Here is a 21,312-nt window from a genome sequence, read left to right as displayed (position 1 = left end):
ATTCACACGAATGTGTCGCTTTCACCCCCACTTAAAACGGGTTCGGAGCTCGGGTTTAGAGCTTAGAGATGACAATTTTGAAAAAATCTGAAATCATTAACAACGTCAGTACAACTATTTATTTGAAAAATAATCAAAGATAAATAATTAGAATCGAATAAATAAATTTAAATTTACCGTTTTCGCATAAAAGACAACCGAAAATTAATTTCGGCCTGACTCACTTACCAGTCCCCAGCGGAGTCGCCAAGCTGTCTCAACCGTCTTTCGGTTGGACCCAAAATTGGGCATCGACTTGGATTAAATGGATTGAAGTCGCCACCGATCATTTTAAAGCGATATTAGGTAGATCGGACACCATCTTACCTGATCTGCGTTGTACCAAAAACGTGTCGGGTTCGGGAGTCGGTTACAGTCAAGGAAGGATTAGCACCCTTGAACCGCCCTTTGGGTACCAATTAATTTATCGGTTGCCTTTAATTGCGAAAATTAGAATTTAAGTTAAAATTTAAATTATTCGATTCGAATCACTCACATTTGATTGACTAGAATTGTCCTAAAAATATCAAATTACTGTTAAATAATAGAATAAAGTAAAATAAGATGAGAAAAAATATTAAATAAAAAATATTGAAGAGATTAATGATTAAATTAAAGTTAATTGAAGGCTGTCAAGAGAAAAAATCAAAGTTAGGGTACCAATTTAAAGCAAACAAAGATGTTTTTTAATTAATTGAACACTGCACATTCAAACAATTAAATAGCATTGGTCTACTGCCATTATTGAAATGTTTACAAGCTGAACTCAGTTTATTCAAAAAAGATGCCAAATGGAAGGCAATATAAAACCCACAGTGGAGATTCAGGTTCAAAAGTTGGCATATGAAGATCCAACGTGCAGTTGAAAACTCACTCCATCATGTATCACATCATAAATATCCTTAAGAGTTGAACTAAAGCTAGAGTTATCATAAATATCCTTAGAGTTGAACTAAAGCTAGAGTTATTGGCTGTAACAAACACCATTCCCAGTGTTAAATCCGAAGCATGACAAAACCACCAAAAACTGAAATACATATAAATAGCAAGCTGAAATTCTTGGGAAGAAATAGCAGAAAATGGTAGTAAATTGAGAGGCAGATACCATCATTCCTAACCAGGAGGCCATCATATATTCTACAACTGGAACGGGAGTCACGAACCTGAGGATAATCTTTTAACTTAGAAACAACAAATGATCTACCAATTGATCTGCAAAGAAGGAAAGTCGTTCCTGCACCAAAAGTTAGACCAATGGAATCCTCTAAGGTTTGAAAACTTCAAATAACAGGGGTTTGAACTCCAGGTGCTCGAAGAAAATCCTCGGTGCCGTTTGCGTCCTCGTCAGCCCCAGCAGCCCCACGCGAGCACCAAACTGTACAACTCTCTTGCATTATCGGTTACAAAAGCAGCAGCTCCCAGAAAGTCTCAACAGCCCCGGACTTGATGGATCACTCTTGATATGTTGTTGTGCCATCCATGCACGACCTCGGGTTGCCATACATTCAAAGATACCGAGGCATTAGCGGGATTCATGGAAGGTCCGGTGTAACCAGTACCGGGCACGATTATCGCCACGATTGAAATGGAGAGCAACCATGTCTTGAATATTGCACTCTGTGAACCTTCAAGAATGATAAAAAGAACAGCAAAGGTAATTACAAAAATCAAAAGGCCCTCGGCAATGGCTCCGGTGTGTATCTACTTTCAGAGATGGTTCTACTTTCGTCTTTTTCGAATCAGAGGTTGCATCTACATCAGAATGTGAAGAAGATAACCAAGCTTTTGTGTCGTGGAATACTAGATTGGTTCTCAATGTCACTCCCTCAAACAATAGCCGATTTCGCGGTGACAGCGAAAGTCTCCTCCCGGTGGTCGCAGACACGCCCTGTTTCAAAGCCTCGCACCAACATAACCTCCTCTACATGCTTCAACTATAGTGAGAATGTAGGTATTCGTTTGTAGAAATATATATACGTAAGTGTTAGAAATTGAATATAGGATGAAATGAGGACTTGGTGGTATGAGGAACATGACCCACACCCATTTGATGAAGCCGAGAACTGGTTTACAAAGGGTGATGAAACCTAGTGAACTGATGACGAAGGTCACCATGAAATCAGGGGTCTGGCTTTCCATTTGATGCTGGAAAGTGGAAAGTGGGAACCATGGAAGGAAGAGAAAGAAGGCAAAGAGCAAGAACCCCTGCCTCCTGTGTATTTTATCACTTTCTCCCTTTTAAAAAATCATTTCCCCCCCTTTCATAAGGTCATTGGATCACCTTTTTATATCATGACTTCCACTTTACTACCGAAAATTTTGGAAAAAAATCATGGAGAGCAACCAACTACTTCTCCTTTGATTTCGGCGGTGGATTCTTCCCCCACTAACAGAAAATGGCCTTCTCTCCCATAACTACCTGCCTTGCTGGCCTCTTTATGTGGCTAAAAAATCTGATTTTGTTTTCTCTGTTGTTGGCACCTTCGAAACAACTGAGCAGGTGAGACAGATGGCAAGCATAGGCTTATGCGGTTACACGTACGAATCTGAGCGGTTCGGGCTGGGCATCGTAAAACAAAATTAATAGTATTAATAATAATATAATAATAATATTATTATTAATAATAATCTATTATATATAAAAATTCCAAAAAAAATTATATTATATTACTATATATATATATATATATATGGAAAAAAACATATCCGAACGAAAATAAGTGTCTACAGATTGATTGAAAAAAAGTTTAAGCATTTAAATGGAAAAAGGAAAGCATAGTTTGTACATTTTTTTTATATTAAACCAATAAAAAATCACCTGATTCAAGGTTTTAAAACAATTTAAATTACAATTAAAAGAAAATATATTTTAAATTGGTATTTAAATTATTTTATTTTTAAAAAAAATATGTCAATATTACATTTGTACCTATATATATTGATTAATATATATAAGTATAAAAGTCAACTGAATCACAATTTAAACTATTTTAATTTATTTAATTTTTTATATTGAATGCCTCATATTATTAATTTTAAAAAACACACATTTGCTTATGAAATTAAATATTGTTTACATATATACACGCATAATTAAATAATATTTTTATCTATGATTGTTTAATTTAATTTTATTGAGTCTTATAAATTAAATAATGAAGTGACTGCAATATTGATAGAATTAAATTTATTTATTAAAAAATATTAAAATATTATAAAACTATGAATAAATGAGTTTTAGAAATTCTCATTATACGGTCTTAGATTTTTAACACTATTTTTCAGTATTCTCCACATCCGATACCCTAATTCAACTTGTAATCTCAAAAACAATCAAAATCTGAATTGTTTTCTGTTCTTTTTTTTTAAATATTGAATTCTTTTTTTTACTTGTACTGTATTTATAACTCTCTTTTTTTTTGAGAAAAAGAAAGAAAAGATTGAGTATGAAAGAAGCGAAACCAGGTAAATTGAATGTACATCAACAACACGAAAACGGTCACTTCTCTCCGTTCAAGTTCGCCAAGTTATTAGATCCAGAAGCTTCTTGGGACAAGGTTAATCTTCTGCTTTTCTTTTTCATTCGTTAGTTTTGCTGACTTTATTTGAAAGTTTTACTAATAATTAGAGCCAGATACTCTAATAGTTAACTGTAATTGTAGTCATTTGTACTTTAATTGTGCTCTTAATTGATCTTATTCTGTTCTGGAAAAAGTTTAGTTTAACGGGTTTCTTTTTTCCTGTTAAACAAGGGGGTTTAATTGGATTATCGTGAATGAACTTGATTTGAGTAAGTTTTTGAAAAATAAAATTATGAGTTTTGGTTGATTGTTGGAACAGGATCAATTAGGAGATATATTGCATTGGATTCGACAGGTTGTAGCTCTTTTCTGTGGTTTATTATGGGGAGCAATCCCAGTGGCTGGAGGCATTTGGATCTTCATGTAAGTTCTCAGATTCATGTTGCACGCATTACATTAGTAAATTGCAATGCTTTAGATTTGTATCAGATTGTTGAATCTGTCCCAAGTTTTGTGGATCTTCTCACTAGTTATGTAGATGCCATACTGTGATGGGAGGTATGCACTTGGTAATTGGTATGACTGCATGTATCAGGAGCCTTGTGTATTGGGCTTTTGGAATTTTCTCTAGTGTAGTTCGCCGGAACTATGCTCTTGATTTCAGGTGATTAGAGGTTGACAAAATCTTAGATTGGCTGTGGATGAATCATTAATAATTCTTAGCTATTGAGTCGGGTGTAAATAAGGTTTTGAACATTCTCTTAAGTCTTAAGCTATCAGGCTGACAAGGACAAATTGCATCGCAAAAACTATACCAAAGTGTGTTCTAGTAGATAACTGGAACAGCTAATCTCTATGGTGGCACAATGTGCTAAATGGATCTCCCCTTTCACCATTGGAGTTTCATTATTAACCTCTTCTTGCTTTACTTGGTGCAGCATTCATGTCGTACCATTGGTTTCTATGTATATAACAATTTTGAATGCAATATCTGCCATTGGTGTTTTGAAATTGATAAGTTAAATATATGGTGTTTCCACTTGCATTTGTTGAGCATGAATTTTGCTATTTGTATGGGACCATCTCATTTATGTGAAATTTTGAAAGGAATATGGTGTTTTCTTCATGTGCCAACGAGCTTTAAACTACCATGCCACTTTTCAGCTTTCTGTGTGTCATGTCAACGGGTCTATGCCTGCCAACTTCAATTATCTTGAATGTCTTGATATCTACTTAGTGTTTGTTCAATAAGCGAGTAATAGGCATTGGTTTTGTCCTGCCTTTTTAGTATGTCATTATTCTTTGCTGATATTTTAGTTAATTATTTGTTGTTATTTGCTTGCAGTTTTCTGGCCATATCCACTGGCATTATATATGGTTATTATGCAATGATACTGAAGATTGATGAGGAAGAATTTGGGGGTCATGCAGCTCTTCTACAAGAAGGGCTTTTTGCTTCAATAACTGTCTTTCTGGTACGTCTTTTCCTTATATTTTTCATGTTCAAATGCTAGCATTGCATAACATTCCTAGAAGGAGCTTACCTATGTTTATAGCTAATTAAACCCTATTTTCCTATTCAGTTGGCATGGATTCTCGTATACAGCTTGGCCCACTTCTGATATGAATTTTATCATCAATTTGGTTGCCCTCTGTTTGTAAGTCACATTTCTAGGATTCAACTCTTTAGATGAGGAATAGTTCATTATTTCCAAAAACAATTTAGAAACTTTCTTACTTGATAAATGCCTGTAGTTCCTTTCACTTTTCATTGTGCGACACTCCAATTTTGCAGACCATGAAGCTTTTTTTAATCATGTTATGTACTTTTTTTTTATAGAAGTTGGAGGCCTCATTAAAAACTCCCTTCGTATTCGTCCACTTACTAAGAAGTATGTTAACGAACATTGGAAGAAAGAAAAGAGTACCTCATAGTATATTAATAATGGTATCGAATACATATGGAAACACGGAATATTCTCGAATGGAGAAGTACACCATTACAACAAACCAGAAATACCTAAAACTCTCACTTCCTCAACCAGAAAATCCCATCGACAATCATCCTTTTTCTAATTTACACCTCCAGCAAAAAGAACAAAACAACGAAAAAAAAACAAAACACAAAAGAAAACCAACACCTGCAACCATTAAACTAAATCAAAGCCCCAATTGAAGAAACGAGATCTAATGAGTATCGACTTCGTCAGGGACCCAAGAATTTGGTTTGAAGGAAGGCCCAATTTCATGCACCATGATTTTGAATGAGTTAGCACCGACCTTCAACTCCAACGACTCGTCAATTCTCAAATTTGCCTTTGTGAGGATATGAATTTTCGCCCGATCAAAAGATGATGGTGATTGACAGCTTTCGTTGATTGCTAATAAATTACCACACTTGTCTGCAATGTTTTTGAAAGTATCTCAATTCTAAGCGTGAAAATGAACTCATTCGCAAACTAACCACACTCGACGACATTCCATCACCAGACTTTCTGACCAAGCTTTAACTCTGGAGAACCACTTAGCGAGAGTCTGTGATTAATCATTCTTCAAACTTCTCAATGAAGAAGAGTCTTCAAAAATCATAAGTACTGCATTTCCAGCGGCTCTCATTAATGAGAAACCAGTGAGTCCATTGTCTTGCATTTGACTAGCGAGATTACCGATTTTGATAAAGTCCTTGCACCAACCCACTAGACATTTACTCAACACGTGAAGTTTATTCTCGTCCATAACACCTTCAACTTCACTATGATTATTTCTTGAAACAACTTCCATCCTCGATTTGTGGTGAATAGTTGTAGAGGTCTTTCTCCAAAAAGAATGTCGAGGTTTGAATTTAGCCAAAAAAACACTAATTTTTCTTCCGTCAATATAGGAGTCGTTCATTTCTGAGATTGCTTTCCTTGCTTCTTCGATTTTTGCAAAACGGATGAACCCAAAACGAACCCTTTTCAATTTCTTTTGTTAGGAATGAAAGCATCAATAACCGGACCGTGGGTGCAAAAAAAAAGATCCAAACCTCTTCCAATGGAACTTCTCTGGTAAATTTTCGATAAATAACGTGTAGCAACCACTTCTGTACCCATTACGGATTTTCTGTTGGTCTTCCTTCCACCAATTGTGAAACTCGATTCTCCTCCTTGCATCTTCAGATGACTTTTCATCAGAATACCCCTTCATATGCATTTCCCCACTTGATCTCGACTTAACCTTACCCCTTCTATCTCCATCGCTCAACGACTACTTCCGATTACCACCATTAACAATTTCCTTCTCAACAGGTGTATCCTGCCATTCACGACCCTCTGCGAGTTTTTGGAGACGTTCACGATTTTCCAACTGTGATTGGATAACTCGTAGTCGCCTCTTAGCCTTCATCTTTGAGCCAGAACTCTCGGGCAAAACCATAAACCGAAGTCTGGCCTCTCCGTTGGCAAAACCTAAAGGTGAGAAGGCCTTGTTTAACCTCGGAACCAACCTACCTCGGATCTGAGACGATCCAACGGCTACCGAAGGAGAAAACATTATAAGCTGAACTGATGTCGTCTGATTTAAGGAGAAGGATTCAAATGGTATATTTTCCTTCTTTTTTCGATGCCGGCGAGCGACGGTCGGAGACTATTGACGGTGACTGTCGCGGCAGCGAAGTGGTGGTCGATCACTGGGTTATGAAAAGAGTGACGCCGGAGAGAGTGTATGAGGTTTTCAAAGAAAGAAATTTTTGAAATCGCCTGGAATCTAGTGAGAAGCAGGAGCTTCTCTCACTAGAAGTCAAAAAAGGCGTCCCGACAAAAGGCAGTTAAAGAGGAGAGTTTTACTTTAATAAATAGCCCCCAGAATGTGCACTGTTGTTTTCTTGCTTCAAATTATCCGTTGTTGATTAACTGATTAACTCTGATAACACATGAAAATTAGGCAAATTTCAATAATGTTCGAATTGCCCTAGATTTTGTCATTTTTTAATCAGAATTTAGTGTTCTTCCCATTTTCGCTACAAACCCAACGTTGCCCGAAGATTATTATTCTTATTTTCGTTGTTTCTTAAGAATGTTTGCATGAATCAATTGAGCTAAACTCAGAATTCACTGATTTTACCTTTTATAAGTTCCTCTCGGTCACCTTCACATGCCCTTCCCATCTCATTGAACAAGTTTAGTGATATGTGAATTTTCAAAACTCTAATCAATGAAAGGAAAAAAAAGACTTATTGAAGTCCATGGATTACAATAATCTCCGATTAAGCATATAAACTAATTTGTTAATACTGCTATTTACAATACTTGAAACAAAATTACTCTTATGTCTTCTCCTAGTTTCATTTGCTAATACTTTTTCCTACTCGACATTTTGACATTCACCCTTTACAAAAATGGATCAAAGTCAGAGAACATGTTTACCGATTTTTCTGGAGAAGTAAATATCCCATTCATGGGACCCAAGCTTCCCACATACAAAATACTTCCAAGACTCTTCTTCATCAAATTCATAATTCACTATTCTCCCTTCGTTCATTTGGTTCCTCACTTTCTCAATTCTGTCAAGAACACCCTTAACTGTTAGATCAAATGCATCTTCAGTTTTCCTCAATCTTGATGATGGATCTGCATATATCACCGATGAAATCATGCTTATGACTTCATCCCTCATGGATGCTCTTCTTTCTCTAGAAATTCTTTGCAATATTCTTTCGATGTTGGATTTCCCGGACTTCACATCTCTTTCCGGTATAAATACCGAGTATTTCCTGTAATCCTTTGGGAAATGCCATATATATTGAACGTAAGCTGAACCTGGATGGAAGAAAACTGGGATACAACCAGCTACGATTGAATCAAATATCGATCTCCTAGTGTAGGAATCCCCTGAAGGTTGTAAACAGAAGATGGAACTTTGAAATAATTTCAGCACGTAAGCTGGATTGTGGCACTTCTGTGTCTTATCGCATTCGAGGAACCTGCATCTCCTTCTCGTAGCAAGACATTGATCAATGAGTTCGTTGCGGATAGATTCATGGCGACCAGGCCTTCGTGCACCTGCGAAAGAGAACAAGAACCGCCTTTTCAGTCTTCTCATCCTGTTCTGCCATTGAAACACTTCACTGTCTGTTGAAGGATGAAAGTACGTTGGATATGGTATCGCAAAGTCATTGTAGTTCCATGGACTTGACTCGAGTACCAACGTCGTTGTGTTCCTCGCTTCATCTAAATTCAGAAGCTCATTGCCCCAATCAGACTCGTTTTTGGGGTTTCTCCTGAAATCCCAGTTAATCCTTCCTGCAACCAGGAAATGATCTCTACCCCACATTCTTTTCCATTCAGGTCTAGATGCAAGCCACTTGACAACATTAACTGCATCATAGTCTCTCATAAACCCGTCAGGATCCCAAAGGTAACGACCGACATCAAGGCCAGCATAATACGGAACATAGATAGCTGAAGCAACCGATGGATCTTTAGTTAAGCACCTGTACTGCTTCATCCTGTTGTGAAAAATGACTTCTAAAAAAAACTGGTTTGTATTAAACCAGCCTGTTCTTGAATAGAGCTTGTCATCAGGAGGAAGAGGGGCACCTAGGCCTAGATTTGATGCACATTCACACATATCCGTCCAGAAACTAAGTGACCGGCAGGTTTCGAGTAAATCTTGGTTAAATTTCCTAGGAAGATTATGAATGTATATATACCGTCCTGAACATGGATCTAATCTAGCTCGTGCTCTTCTCGGCACCACAACAGCTTTCTCAATCCTTTTCTCCTTGACAGGATCAGATGAATCCACAGGTTTATTCCTGGTTTCTCTCCTTGAATGCCTTGTTCTCTCGATTTGACTCTTAACAATCGGTAATGTTACAACAGGTTGTTCTTCAGGATTATCTTCCTTTTGTCGTTCTGAAACATTTGCAGTCTTTTTTTGTTTTGCCTTGTTTCTTTTCCCTTGATCCTCAGCATTGTCTTCTTTTCGTTGTTCCGAGACACTTGCAGTCCCTTTTTGTTTTGCCTCGTTTCTTTTCCCTTGATCCTCAGCATTGTCTTCTTTTTGTCGTTCCGAAACACTATTGCAGTCCTTTTTTGTTTTGCCCTATTTCTTTTCCCTTGATCCTCAGCATTGTCTTCTTTTCGTTGTTCCGAAACATTTGCAGTGTCTTTTTGTTTTGCCTCGTTTCTTTTCCCTTGATCCTCAGCATTGTCCTCCCTTTGCCTTCCCAAAACAGTTGTCCCTTTTCCTTTAGCTGCTTGATGTTCAACATACTCTCCTCTCTGTCGTTCTAAATTATTTGCAGTCTCTTTACGTTTGGCCGCACAATCATCCGTTCTTTCCTCTTGATCCTCGGCATTGTCTTCCCTTTTTCATTCTGCAACATTTTCCGTCCCTTTCTTTTGTTCGGTCACATGATTTTCCTTTCCTTTGTCTTTCACAGTTTTATCATCTTCATCCTTGTTTTTAACCTCTTTATCGCTTGCCACATCTCTGTTTTCATTGCCGGAATTCGTCTCGGTCTCAACAGGTTCAGTTTCATTTTGATCTTCAACCAACGACTGAATCACTTGGTAAATTTCCTCATTCTCGGACAACTTGTCAACAGGTTTTTCCTCTGTATCATTTCCATCTTCAACATCATCTACAATATTAATATCTCCAGCACGAGAAGAATATTCAGTTTCGTCATCTCTAACAACATCGAGAAAAGACTCGGATGAATCAAAAAGAGCCGTATCATTGTTGAGTGTTAAACTATATTCCATCTTGCTAAATGTTACGGAAGAAGAATACAAATAAATCATGTAGAGCGTGAACCATAAAATGAAAGAGATGAAAACAATGTACCAGGATTGGGTTCTGCATCGACATTTTCCACTCGGTTTCTCCATTAACGTTTCACTGCTCATACTAATAATATGATTAATGCAAAATTTTATTTTATTCATACATGTTTGGATGCGTGTGTATATATATAGAGAAATAAACGAGATTACATTAACAGAATGGGAAAATAGGCAGAAAAGGGTGAAATAATCTGGAAAGTCATCAAAGGGATTTGCTTGGAAAGCAATCAAGGAATTTTGATGCTTTGGGAAAATGAGAGAAAATGGAGAAGGTTTGAACAGTTCAAGATTTCTATATATATATATATATGCTTTTGCCAGGAAATATGAAAATTAGTTAGCTCTATTCTCAGTGTGAAATATCAAAGGGATCAGCTTCAAGGAAAGAAAATTTGAGGGCTGATCTGATACTGTTGGATCAAAAGATTTCCGATTGAGACCATTAATATTATTGGATCATTGATCAAATCTTATATGAATAATGAGATTTTCATAATCAGTAGCCACTGGTTGTGGTGATCAATATAAATATATGGTCAACTTTTATGGTTAGTGCCCATTCTTTGATTGAAGTCCTCAACACAAAGAAGATGAACAACTAAAAAAAAGGGGACAAAAAGAGAATTTTGTATCTTTAAATCAAATAACAAAACAAAATATATTTTCATTTGTTTAAAATTAAAATAATAAAAAATGAATGTTAACTCTTTTTAATAAATGATAACTAAATTTTAAAGTAGTATACTTTTTATAACTAAATTTAATAACTTATTATATACACTTTTTAAGGACCAATTTAAGAATTTAATTTATATAAATATATACCCATAATAAATTAGTCTAATGAGATGAGATACTAGACTCTTTAATAAGGTTAGGGGTTCAAATTATGACGTTTGTAAATGGAGCAAATTGGATTGGGAGAGTCGCTATCACCTCTGCAACACCTTATTCGGATTAATAGATTAATAAATTAGATATCAGTGATTATATCAAATATATATATTATTTTAAAAAAGTAAACTATAAGTTTAATACCTAAACTTTCATATTTTCAAAATTATACATAACGTTTACTTTTTTATTTCATTTTAATAGCCCATTGTTAACTTTTTGTTTTATTTTAGTACCTTAATTTTTAACAGCGAGGTACTAAAATAAAACAAAAAGTAAACACTAAATATAATTTTTAAACAAATAAAAGTTTATATACTAAAATATAACAAAAATAATAATTTAAGTACTAAACGTATATTTTGTCCTTCTCTGTTTTGCAGAAGTTATGGATTTAGTATATTATTTTAATTTGATCAATTTATGTTTGTGTATTTTTTTAAAGGCTTAATTATAAAAAACATGTTTAATTAATAATATTATACAAAATATCATTTTAAGTATCTCGATCGTAATAAACATTAAGAACGTCTGTTAAGTGACATGTATTACGTTTATATCTTTTTAAAAAAATATTTTTAAATATATTTTTTATTAAAAAAAACTGGTAATATTTTAATCCCCTCGGTCCCCTTCCAAGCCCCTTCCCCTTCCCCCTTTCCCTCCCAGTATGGTGCATTTGTTGCTGTTGAAATCATCCCATGGAGTAAAAGTAATAGTCCCTGAGATCGTCTTTTTAGCCTGTAAGTTGCAGAGCAGTCATCGAAAAAAACTTAAAGCTACCATCACATTGACGCCATTGTTGTCTACTTTAAACCTTAAGCTCCTGTTAGTGTCACTTAAAATGTCTCCAACGTCGGCCTCTGTAAATTCGCCTATAATTGGAGTGGTGCAGCTTTTCCAACCTACAACGATGAAATGAAATGCTTGAAGAAAACAACGAAAAATAAAGCAAAACAAACCTGGAATGATGGAGCTGGAAACCTGGAAGCACTAGCAATGGTGGCCGGAGATGACCGGGTGAAAATTGGGATTTTAGTATTATGATTTTTTTAATTTAAAAGAAATTTAGATTTTTTTTGTAATTTTATATAATTTAAAAAATTTAAAATTTAAAAAAAAATAAAGATGACACGAGTTAGATAACTGTCTTTTAAAATGATCGTTATGATCGAGACACTTAAAATGATAATATTTGTAACGTTAGACACCTATATTGACAAAAAAAATGTAAGACCTAAATGGGAAAAGGATTATAATTTATATGTTTTTTTTTGTATTAAGCCTTTTTAAAATTTAATTTTTAATGTTGACTCAAATAATACAAAAATAATATAATTAAATTACATGACTTAAATTTATCAAATCTGAGAACAGACATTAAATTATACAAATAATGTATAATATAAGACTAATGATAAAAAATAATTTTTAATAGGTTTCATAGTTATTGTTTAAATCATGAACGAAATTTTAAATTTTGAAAAGTATAGAGACTAAAAATGACCTAATTAAAGTACAAGGATTAAATCCATAGCTTAAACATAGTATAGTACTAACCATAGAATTTGGTGTTTTAGTTATAGTTTAGGGTCAAATTAGATATTAATCATTATTATTAATATACCACATTTTTAATTAAACTAAAATTAATAATTGAGTGATTATTTTATGATTTACTGATAACTTACTTAGGTAAAATAAAAAACTCATCCAAACTTTAATAACCATAAGTATAATATACCCTTTTGACTATTACTTATTAATACTAAATCTCTCAAACAACCATTGCACTCCCAGTGAAAAATTCAAGTTAGTACTTTAGAGATTATATTATTTGGAAGATGATACATATTTAAGAAGGTTACTTGGACAATAAGTTTGAGTATTATTTATTAGATAGAAATATCATATTAAATATTTTAAATGTGAAAATATTATAATAAACCATTCATCAAAATATATGAACCATATAAAATATTTTAGAAATATACATAAATATCATATTAAATATTTTATCAAAATATTAATACCAAATGAGACATTGTCTCGCAAACAAGTTATACAGGGACTTAACAATTAATACGAAACCAAGCAAGGATATGAGTCAAACACCATACATTTGTTTATTACCGTTTGATTTGTTTTGTGGAGTGTGTTTTGTTTTAAATATGTTGTCAACTTCTATAAATCAAATCCTCAGAAATCTTTGTCGCGACACATGTCGAACATGCATGGGATGATTTCATAACCACACACAATGAGACAATTCATGAAATATCCCATACCATTACCATCATCGCCGTCATCAAATATATTGTATTCGTATCATCTAAATCTTAACAAAAACAGTTACCACCGATTTGCTTCCAATTTTCTACCATAGTCATCGCTATCTATATAAGAATGCATTATTTTTAAGAGTAAATTATATAAATAGTCTCTTGAGTATAGAGTGTTGTTTTGTTGAGACTTTCGGTTATTAAAAGTAATTAAATGATCATTCGATTGTAAGAAATTGTTTTGTTGAGTCCTCAAACTATTAAAGTTATAAAATGGTCACCTGACTATTCATATATTCTAAACTTATCATTTTCTGTTATAAAATTGGCGGTTGTCTGAGCTGAATATTAATATGTTTACTGAGATATGATAAAATTTGATCCCAAAATTGTTTAAGATGAATTTTGTAGACCAATTCTCTGTTTATATCATGTCAACGAGTCAGTGCTTGAAAGCAACAGTGGTCCCGATAGACATAATTAAAATATGGTTTTTAATTTTTTATCATATCTCAGTTAGCAGATTAATGTTCAACTCAGACAACTATTAATGTTTCAATGAAAAATAATGAGTTTGAAACATATGAATAGTTGGGTGATCATTTTGTAACTTTAATAATCGAGAGACTCAACAAACCAACACCTTATAGTCAGAGATCATTTATGTATTTTACCCTGTTTTTTAAATACAAAATTTTGTGATTAATATATAACACATTTAATTGGTACGATAGGTAATTGATGGCTTTATCGAATATTGATTTAGATAAATATTTGAATTTGATTTATTATTTCAGATTGATTAATAATTATATATATATTTGTCGCAACCGTCTTTCGGTTGGACTTCTGGAATTGGGCTTCGACTTGAAAAATATGGATTGGAGTCGCCACCGATCATTTATTTAAAACAAATGGGTTGATCGGATACCCTAGTTCTTACCTGGTCTGCGTCTTACCAGAAATATGTCGGGTTCGGGAGTCGGTTACGGTCAAGGAAGGATTAGCACCCTTGAACCGCCCTTGCGGTACCAATTAATTTATCAGTTGTCTTTAATTACGAAAAAAAAATAAAAATTTAAATTCAAATTACCCGATTCGAAATACTTACCTTCGATTTAAAATTACTACTAAAAAAGTTCAAAAATATGTTAGATGGTAAAATAAAAGGATCATCGAATAAAAAATAATAAAAATAAATAAATTAATTAATCAATAAGTGAAAAAAAAATTAACTAAAAATTAATAGCGTGAAAATAAAATTAAAATATCTTAAGGATGAAATTTAAAGTAAAAAAAAACATTTCAATTAAAGATTAAAATATAAGAAAGCAATTAGATCGTCTCCGGTGCTAATGTAACAGTCTTCGATGCAAACATCATCGGAAGAATCTGAATATTCAAACATGTAAGTAAGAATGCTTATAATTGAAATTACAAACCAGATGCCAATGTTAGTATATTATACTCACCTGGATCTATCCCATCAGTGTTTGGTGAATCCAGAGGAGCCAGGATTGTGACATTCTGGACTATGACATGGCTGCAGTATACTGGGTGGATGGTCCAAAAATGGAGAGTTCAAGAAAGTCAAGTTCGAGATTACAATCCCCGTTGAGTTCATCAATTCGATCAGATCAGGGCGAGTATAGTTCAGAGTTTCACGTCTAAACCAGTTCCACCAAACACTGCCTTGTCCATCAATAGTTCCGTTCTCACCTCGGCCATAGGAAGGCAGAGGATCAACAACTGGCCAGTCATCAGAACTATTGGATCCAAGAATCACTGCATCCTTGTCTAACCACAAAGTTAGATGACTGATGAGATCGAAGCTTCCTGTCAACCACCGGCCGGCTGGGACAAAAAGCTTGGCCCCACCTTTGTCAGCAAATGAATTGAGGTAGAAGATGGCATTCTGAAATGTTTGCAATGTGAGCTGCTCTTGACAGTCCATGTAATATGACTGAAAATTGCAAGTACCAGTAGAACATCGACCAGCTTCAATCAAGGATAGAGTTTCCTTTCCCCGATAGACGAACGATGGCCGTTTTTGAAGGTAAAGCTTGTGGTCCTTTCTTCTTTTTGTATTTTTCGAATGGGTTTTTGATGGCTCGGTAATCTCCCTCTTCTTTTCGTCCCCATTCACCGGCAAAGCCTTGTTGAAATGCGACTTATTGTAGCAACTCGTCGCGAACGTGTCGATCATCATCGTGGCTATGGCCGAAACCATGGTGAGAAAGCCGGAGAAATGGAAAACACTCCAAGGCTTTTCGCTGAAGCAAGGGCTGGACAAGGACTCGTATCCGTCGTGGAGTATATGGACAAAGGCGGTGGCGAGAATTACACCGGCAACGAGTGCTTTGATTAGGAAGAAGACGTTGTTTTCCGGTCGAAACGTCGTGATCTTCTTGGCGAGAATCGGGAGCGAAACGCCGAGAGCACCGACCATCAAGATCGATGCGATGGCGACGAGTTTGAATTTCAAAGCCTCGGTTCTGTTGCTGGCATCGCGACGAGGAAGCAGCTCGTTGTCACAGGTACACAGCACCTCGGTCAATACGATGACAGGAAAAACCCACAAGAGCTCTCGGATTCGCTCACCTCGGCCCCCACCATCGATCATCTCTATACACAAATGGAAAAAAAACGAATTTAAAAAACTCAAACCAAAATCAAATTGATTTTGAAGTTAAAATGGAAATTGAAAGAGTGGTGGTGTGAGTCGTAGGAGAGCTCAGGGTCTTCGCCAGCAACAGTGGAATCGGGATCATTTTTTATTTCTTTCAATGGGTGGTTGTTCCCAAACAAAACGCTGCTATTTCACGACCCAGAAATACCGGTGTTGTTCAGAAAACAGCTTCTGTGCAGGGAGATCATGGTGAGAGAAGAAAGACGAAAAGAATTCAACTTTTAGTTTTTGGGAAATTTTTGAAGTTGTCTCTCAGAAGAAAGGAAAGGAAAGGCTGCCAGTTGGGTGGAGATTTGAGAATGTGTTATGTAAAGCTATTCCCCCCATACTCTTGAAATGGCGAGAATTGAGAGCGGAGGAGAGGAATTCCATGCCCAGAATTCAAGAATGTTCCCCCCCGTATTTTCGTTCGTTTACATATGTATTTATAGCTTTAGGAAAAACTATTTTTAGAGAGTTTAATTCCTACTCAAATGCATGTTTGTTAGTTGTTGGTTTTGCTTGCTGGACGATTCAGGATGCGAGTGGTATGGCCAGATTTATTGGGGAGGTCGGTTGAGATTTTAACAAAAAATTAGTGTCTACAGCTGCCCCTCTTTGTCTTTTTTCGTGGAACGAAAAATAAGAGAAAGATAAAAGGACACAAATTTTCGTTCAGTGGAGTTGAAAAATAACTCCCTGTCAAATTGGGTTGTGGATGACTCATCCGTCGCGAAGTCGAGTCCACCTTGAAATGAGAAGGAATTGAATCGGAATGTGGCTTCTCGCCTCGATCTTTTCTCGATTTGAAGACCTTGGTTTGAAAATTCAACTGGAAAATATTTCTTTGACTCCACCATCTAGTTGACAAGCCCTCGAGCTGAATGAAATCGAACTCGAAAGGTCCTCCTTGACAGATAGCTTTTCTCGACTTAAGCTATGCTATCGGAAAACCAGTTTTTTTTTTTGCCACTATGGCACAGTTAACACAAGTCTTCTTTTTGACTTATAAACATCGGTTGAAGCCGGACAATAGTGTGATTGTGGTGTCATCAAGCTGAATGGAATCGAACTCGACAATTTTATTGATAGATAACCCTTCTTGCCTTGGGCTATGCTGTAGATGATGTGCCTAAGAGCTAAGCGTAGTCGAACTCGAAGGTCTTTGTTGGCAGATAACCCTTCTCGACTTGAGTTATGCTGCAAATGATGTGCCATTGAACTGAGCGTAGTCGAATTCAAAGGTCTTTTGTTGGCAGACACTCCTTCTTTGAGTTGGATATCCCTCGACGTGAAGTTGAAATCTAATCTAGTGATTGATACTGCTTGTGTGCACGATTCCCTTCGTCACGATGTTGAAACCGTGAGTGGCCCCTTCGTCGTTAAGCTGAGCCTGGAATTGGATATCCTTCGTCGTGAAGTTGAAATCCAAGTAAGTTGTATTGTTCCAAGTCCAATATCCTCCGCCATGAAGTTGAAATTGGCTATGGAACTGGAAAATTATTTGTTGACAACCAGCGGTCCCTTCGTCGTGAAGTTGAACTTGCGTTGTCTGGAGTCCAATATCCTTCGTTGTGAAGTTGAAATTGGCTCTGAAATTGGGAAGTTGTTTGTTGACAACCAGCGGTCCCTTCGTCGTGAAGTTGAACTTGCGTTGTCTGGAGTCTAATATCCTTCGTTGTGAAGTTGAAATTGACTCTGAAATCGAGAAATGTTTGTTGACAACCAGCGGTCCCTTCGTCGTGAAGTTGAACTTGCGTTGTCTAGAGTCCAATATCCTTCGTTGTGAAGTTGAAATTGACTCTGAAATCGAGAAATGTTTGTTGACAACCAGCGGTCCCTTCGTCGTGAAGTTGAACTTGTGTTGTCTGGAGTCCAATATCCTTCGTTGTGAAGTTGAAATTAACTCTGAAATCGAGAAATTGTTTATTGACAACCAGCGGTCCCTTCGTCGTGAAGTTGAACTTGCGTTGTCTGGAGTCCAATATCCTTCGCTGTGAAGTTGAAATTGACTCTGAAATTGAAAAGTTGTTTGTTGACAACCAGCGGTCCCTTCGTCGTGAAGTTGAACTTGCGTTGTCTGGAGTCCAATATCCTTCGTTGTGAAGTTGAAATTGGCTCTGAAATTGAAAAGTTGTTTGTTGACAACTAGCGGTCCCTTCGTCGTGAAGTTGAACTTGCGTTGTCTGGAGTCCAATATCCTTCGTTGTGAAGTTGAAATTGGCTCAGAAATTGAGAAGTTGTTTGTTGACAACCAGCGGTCCCTTCGTCGTGAAGTTGAACTTGCGTTGTCTGGAGTCCAATATCCTTCGTTGTGAAGTTGAAATTGGCTCAGAAATTGAGAAGTTGTTTGTTGACAACCAGCGGTCCCTTCGTCGTGAAGTTGAACTTGCGTTGTCTGGAGTCCAATATCCTTCGTTGTGAAGTTGAAATTGGCTCTGAAATTGAGAAATGTTTATTGACAACCAGCGGTCCCTTCGTCGTGAAGTTGAACTTGCGTTGTCTTGAGCGACCCGATATCCTCCGTCGTGGATTTGAAATCGTGGATATTTGGCTTCGAGCTAGATATCCTTTATTGTGAAGTTGAAATCTACTCTCGAGCAAATTGTGAGTTCGAGAGAAAATTTTCAATCTGTCAAGTTGGTCGAAGTGTAGCTTCTTGCTGCCGAGCTAAGCAACCACCATCGTTCTTTAAAGACGCTTACGAATCAAGTATCCTTGACTCTAAAAGCTGCAAAAATCATGTATGCTAAAATGAGGAATGTGATGCACCTAAGTATGTCTAAGATGCATGCAACATGAATGAATTATTTGTTATCTCTTCGTGCTTTGTCTGCCAATCTGGTCCATGGAATCGATCGTGCCCCATTTGCTTCCCGAGCTTTGGCTTTACAGACCTTTCATATCTGAAACTGTTCTGCTTGAAAATGTTTTTCTCATTTTTCTTGTTTCAGGAGAGAAAATGGTAAAAATGCTGTAACATATTATTCGCAATTGAATCAAATTATAAACGTGAGTTCAAAGAATATCAAATGAATCAATAGCTCTTTTAACGTTTTCAGAGTTACAGTTTTTTTTTACCAATGTCAAATGGATGGGTTGACTTTAGCTTGGCCTCTTTTATAAGGTTTTGGTAAAAAAATGTCATTTTTTTTTTGAAATATCGCAACATGCTTTGGCACTTCAATTGGGTGCGGACAAAATGACACAACTAGCATGATCACTTACTAGACCTTTTATTTCAGTCCTCTGAAATCTTATATTTGTTCAAGCTTTGTAGGCTCCTCTAACAAAGGCAGTGCGAAAGATATCGGTCTAAAAATGAAATTCTTGAGTGCTCGTGTGTAGTCGACTATAACAGGTGTTCCTTAACTCCCTTAGTTCAACATTACCGAAAATTTCTTGCTCAGATAAATTTGATTTAATTTGGCGTTATCTGACTAGCTGAATCCATAAAGCCGGGGCGTTTAACCAATTGCTTTAGAGGGACAGCTTAATATTATAATCACAGTTATCAAGTTAACTGAAGGGTTCATCTCATCACAGAGTCTTCAGCCTGACAAGAGCAGTGGAGCAAACACCGAATTGCCAAGTGTCCGAGCAATGTCATGGTTTGAACGTAATCTACTCATAAGGCCAGGGCTTTCATGTTTCCTCTATAACCAATTGCCTTAGTGGAATAGCTCAGTTTTTACGGATTTAATTTCCTAAGATTGTCAAGAAGAACCTGTTATAGCCTGGGTGTTTTTGAAAAATAAGGAATCTCATCTTTAGAGTTCAATTTTCAAGCAACTGACCTAAACTGGATTCACCTACTTGACTCTTTCATTTGTAAAGATCATCATCGTCATTGAACGTCTTAAATAAGAAACATAGTATTTGTCATATGCAAATGATGCCCCATGTTATCCGCACCTTATGAAAGGAAAAGGGTATTTTGGTTAATTACAAGAGCAGGGTATGGTGTTTGAGGGTATATTCTGGATAAGGTCAAAGTCCTTTTTTTAAAATCATATTACTTTGTCAAAGATCCGTAACTTTGAACCATTAACAGAGTTTCTTAATTCAAATGATATTCAAAGAATTGCAAGTTTGCAAATGTGATTCATTGTTTAACATCTTTAAAGTAACATAAATTTATTTAAAAGTCCTTACAAAAACTTGAGAAAAAATGAAAAAACAAATTCAAACAAAATGTCTCAAATGATGAAATGGTCTTCCTCACTTGGATGCCCCCAAGTTGTTGAAGTCGATCCGATTCTTGTTACGTATTTTATGTATGATTCTCTTGATTGTGGAGTAATTCTCGATAGTACACCCTGGGACTTCGCTATGATTTTCGCAATGAGCGTTCTCATTATACTACCCGGGGTACGGGGCTTCATGGATTTCTCTGGATATGGTGACACCACGTGTGCGTCGAACAACTGTTGGTAAAGCTTCTTATATGTCATAGGATCGAAATGTTCTCATCTTTTATGAGACATGTGAATGTAATGAAAAGGGAAAAATAATACGACTGTAAAGAAAAATAACAAAATGCACAATATGTCTGAATGCATGATGCATGAAATGTTCAAGGCATTGATCCGAAAAATGTGCCTATTATTTTGAATAATCCTTATTGGGGACAAAAATGTTACGTCTGAAGAGACAAAAAAACTTTTTGATGGTATAGATCCCGCACAGTCTCTGGAAAGTTGATTCGTCTTCCGCTTTTTCACCGGTTGAATATCCTGTCGAACCATTCCGACTCCTTTGGCTAAACTTGTGCGGGTGATTAGTTGCCTGCCCCAAAAAAAAAAAAATCTCGAATGACTGCATCTCCGGCCTTCACTCTATGCCGAGCTCGTTCCAAACGAAAGTGCCATTGGAGCCCTCCATCCGGAGTTTGTCGACTTATTTTTGGAATTCATCAATAATGGTCTCCAGCTTAGCTAGGGTTTCACCATCTTGTTCTCGTAATTTTCGAAAGGACTCTCCGGGTCATTAACTATTTCCTCGTCTTGCCCCTGAAACCTTTGCCTCTAAGTATTCTTTGATACCGGTTGGACTTCTGAGCTTTTTGTCTCTTTGTA

The 21,312-nt window shown here is 36.1% G+C and overlaps 2 protein-coding genes across 2 annotated transcripts; one reads left to right on the top strand and one right to left on the bottom strand.

The window, feature by feature from the left end:
- The first annotated feature begins 3,433 nt into the window (after positions 1–3,433).
- On the top strand, positions 3,434–5,379 carry LOC120180140 (respirasome Complex Assembly Factor 1-like). The gene is made up of 4 exons (XM_039185527.1): positions 3,434–3,596; positions 3,880–3,983; positions 4,906–5,035; positions 5,144–5,379. The coding sequence occupies exons 1-4, from the start codon at positions 3,486–3,488 to the stop codon at positions 5,180–5,182; spliced, it is 384 nt and encodes a 127-aa protein (XP_039041458.1). The 5' UTR covers positions 3,434–3,485; the 3' UTR covers positions 5,183–5,379.
- Positions 5,380–7,836: 2,457 nt separating this feature from the next.
- LOC120180142 (xyloglucan galactosyltransferase KATAMARI1 homolog) lies at positions 7,837–10,639 on the bottom strand. Its single transcript, XM_039185528.1, has 2 exons — positions 9,923–10,639; positions 7,837–9,485 (listed from the first exon to the last, which is right to left on the bottom strand). Exons 1-2 carry the CDS (start codon positions 10,490–10,492, stop codon positions 7,947–7,949), a joined length of 2,109 nt encoding a protein of 702 aa, XP_039041459.1. The 5' UTR covers positions 10,493–10,639; the 3' UTR covers positions 7,837–7,946.
- Between the last annotated feature and the right edge of the window lie 10,673 nt (positions 10,640–21,312).

The sequence above is a fragment of the Hibiscus syriacus genome, unplaced genomic scaffold (assembly GCF_006381635.1).
Source record: "Hibiscus syriacus cultivar Baekdansim isolate YM2019G1 unplaced genomic scaffold, ASM638163v2 tig00112491_pilon, whole genome shotgun sequence".
Classification (NCBI taxonomy): Eukaryota; Viridiplantae; Streptophyta; class Magnoliopsida; order Malvales; family Malvaceae; genus Hibiscus; species Hibiscus syriacus.
The sequence above is the reverse complement of the archived record's forward strand: the minus strand, read 5'-3'. Positions and strand labels throughout refer to the sequence as shown.

Excerpts from the sequence above, each read along its gene's own strand:
- LOC120180140 (XM_039185527.1), top strand. The coding sequence starts at position 3,486 with ATGAAAGAAGCGAAACCAGGTAAATTGAATGTACATCAACAACACGAA. Across the intron at positions 3,597-3,879 it reads CAGAAGCTTCTTGGGACAAG|GATCAATTAGGAGATATATT; the intron begins GTTAATCTTCTG and ends TTGTTGGAACAG. Across the intron at positions 5,036-5,143 it reads CTTCAATAACTGTCTTTCTG|TTGGCATGGATTCTCGTATA; the intron begins GTACGTCTTTTC and ends TTTCCTATTCAG.
- LOC120180142 (XM_039185528.1), bottom strand. The coding sequence starts at position 10,492 with ATGAATAAAATAAAATTTTGCATTAATCATATTATTAGTATGAGCAGT. Across the intron at positions 9,486-9,922 it reads AGAAAGGGACGGAAAATGTT|GCAAAACAAAAAAAGACTGC; the intron begins GCAGAATGAAAA and ends AAAAGAAACAAG.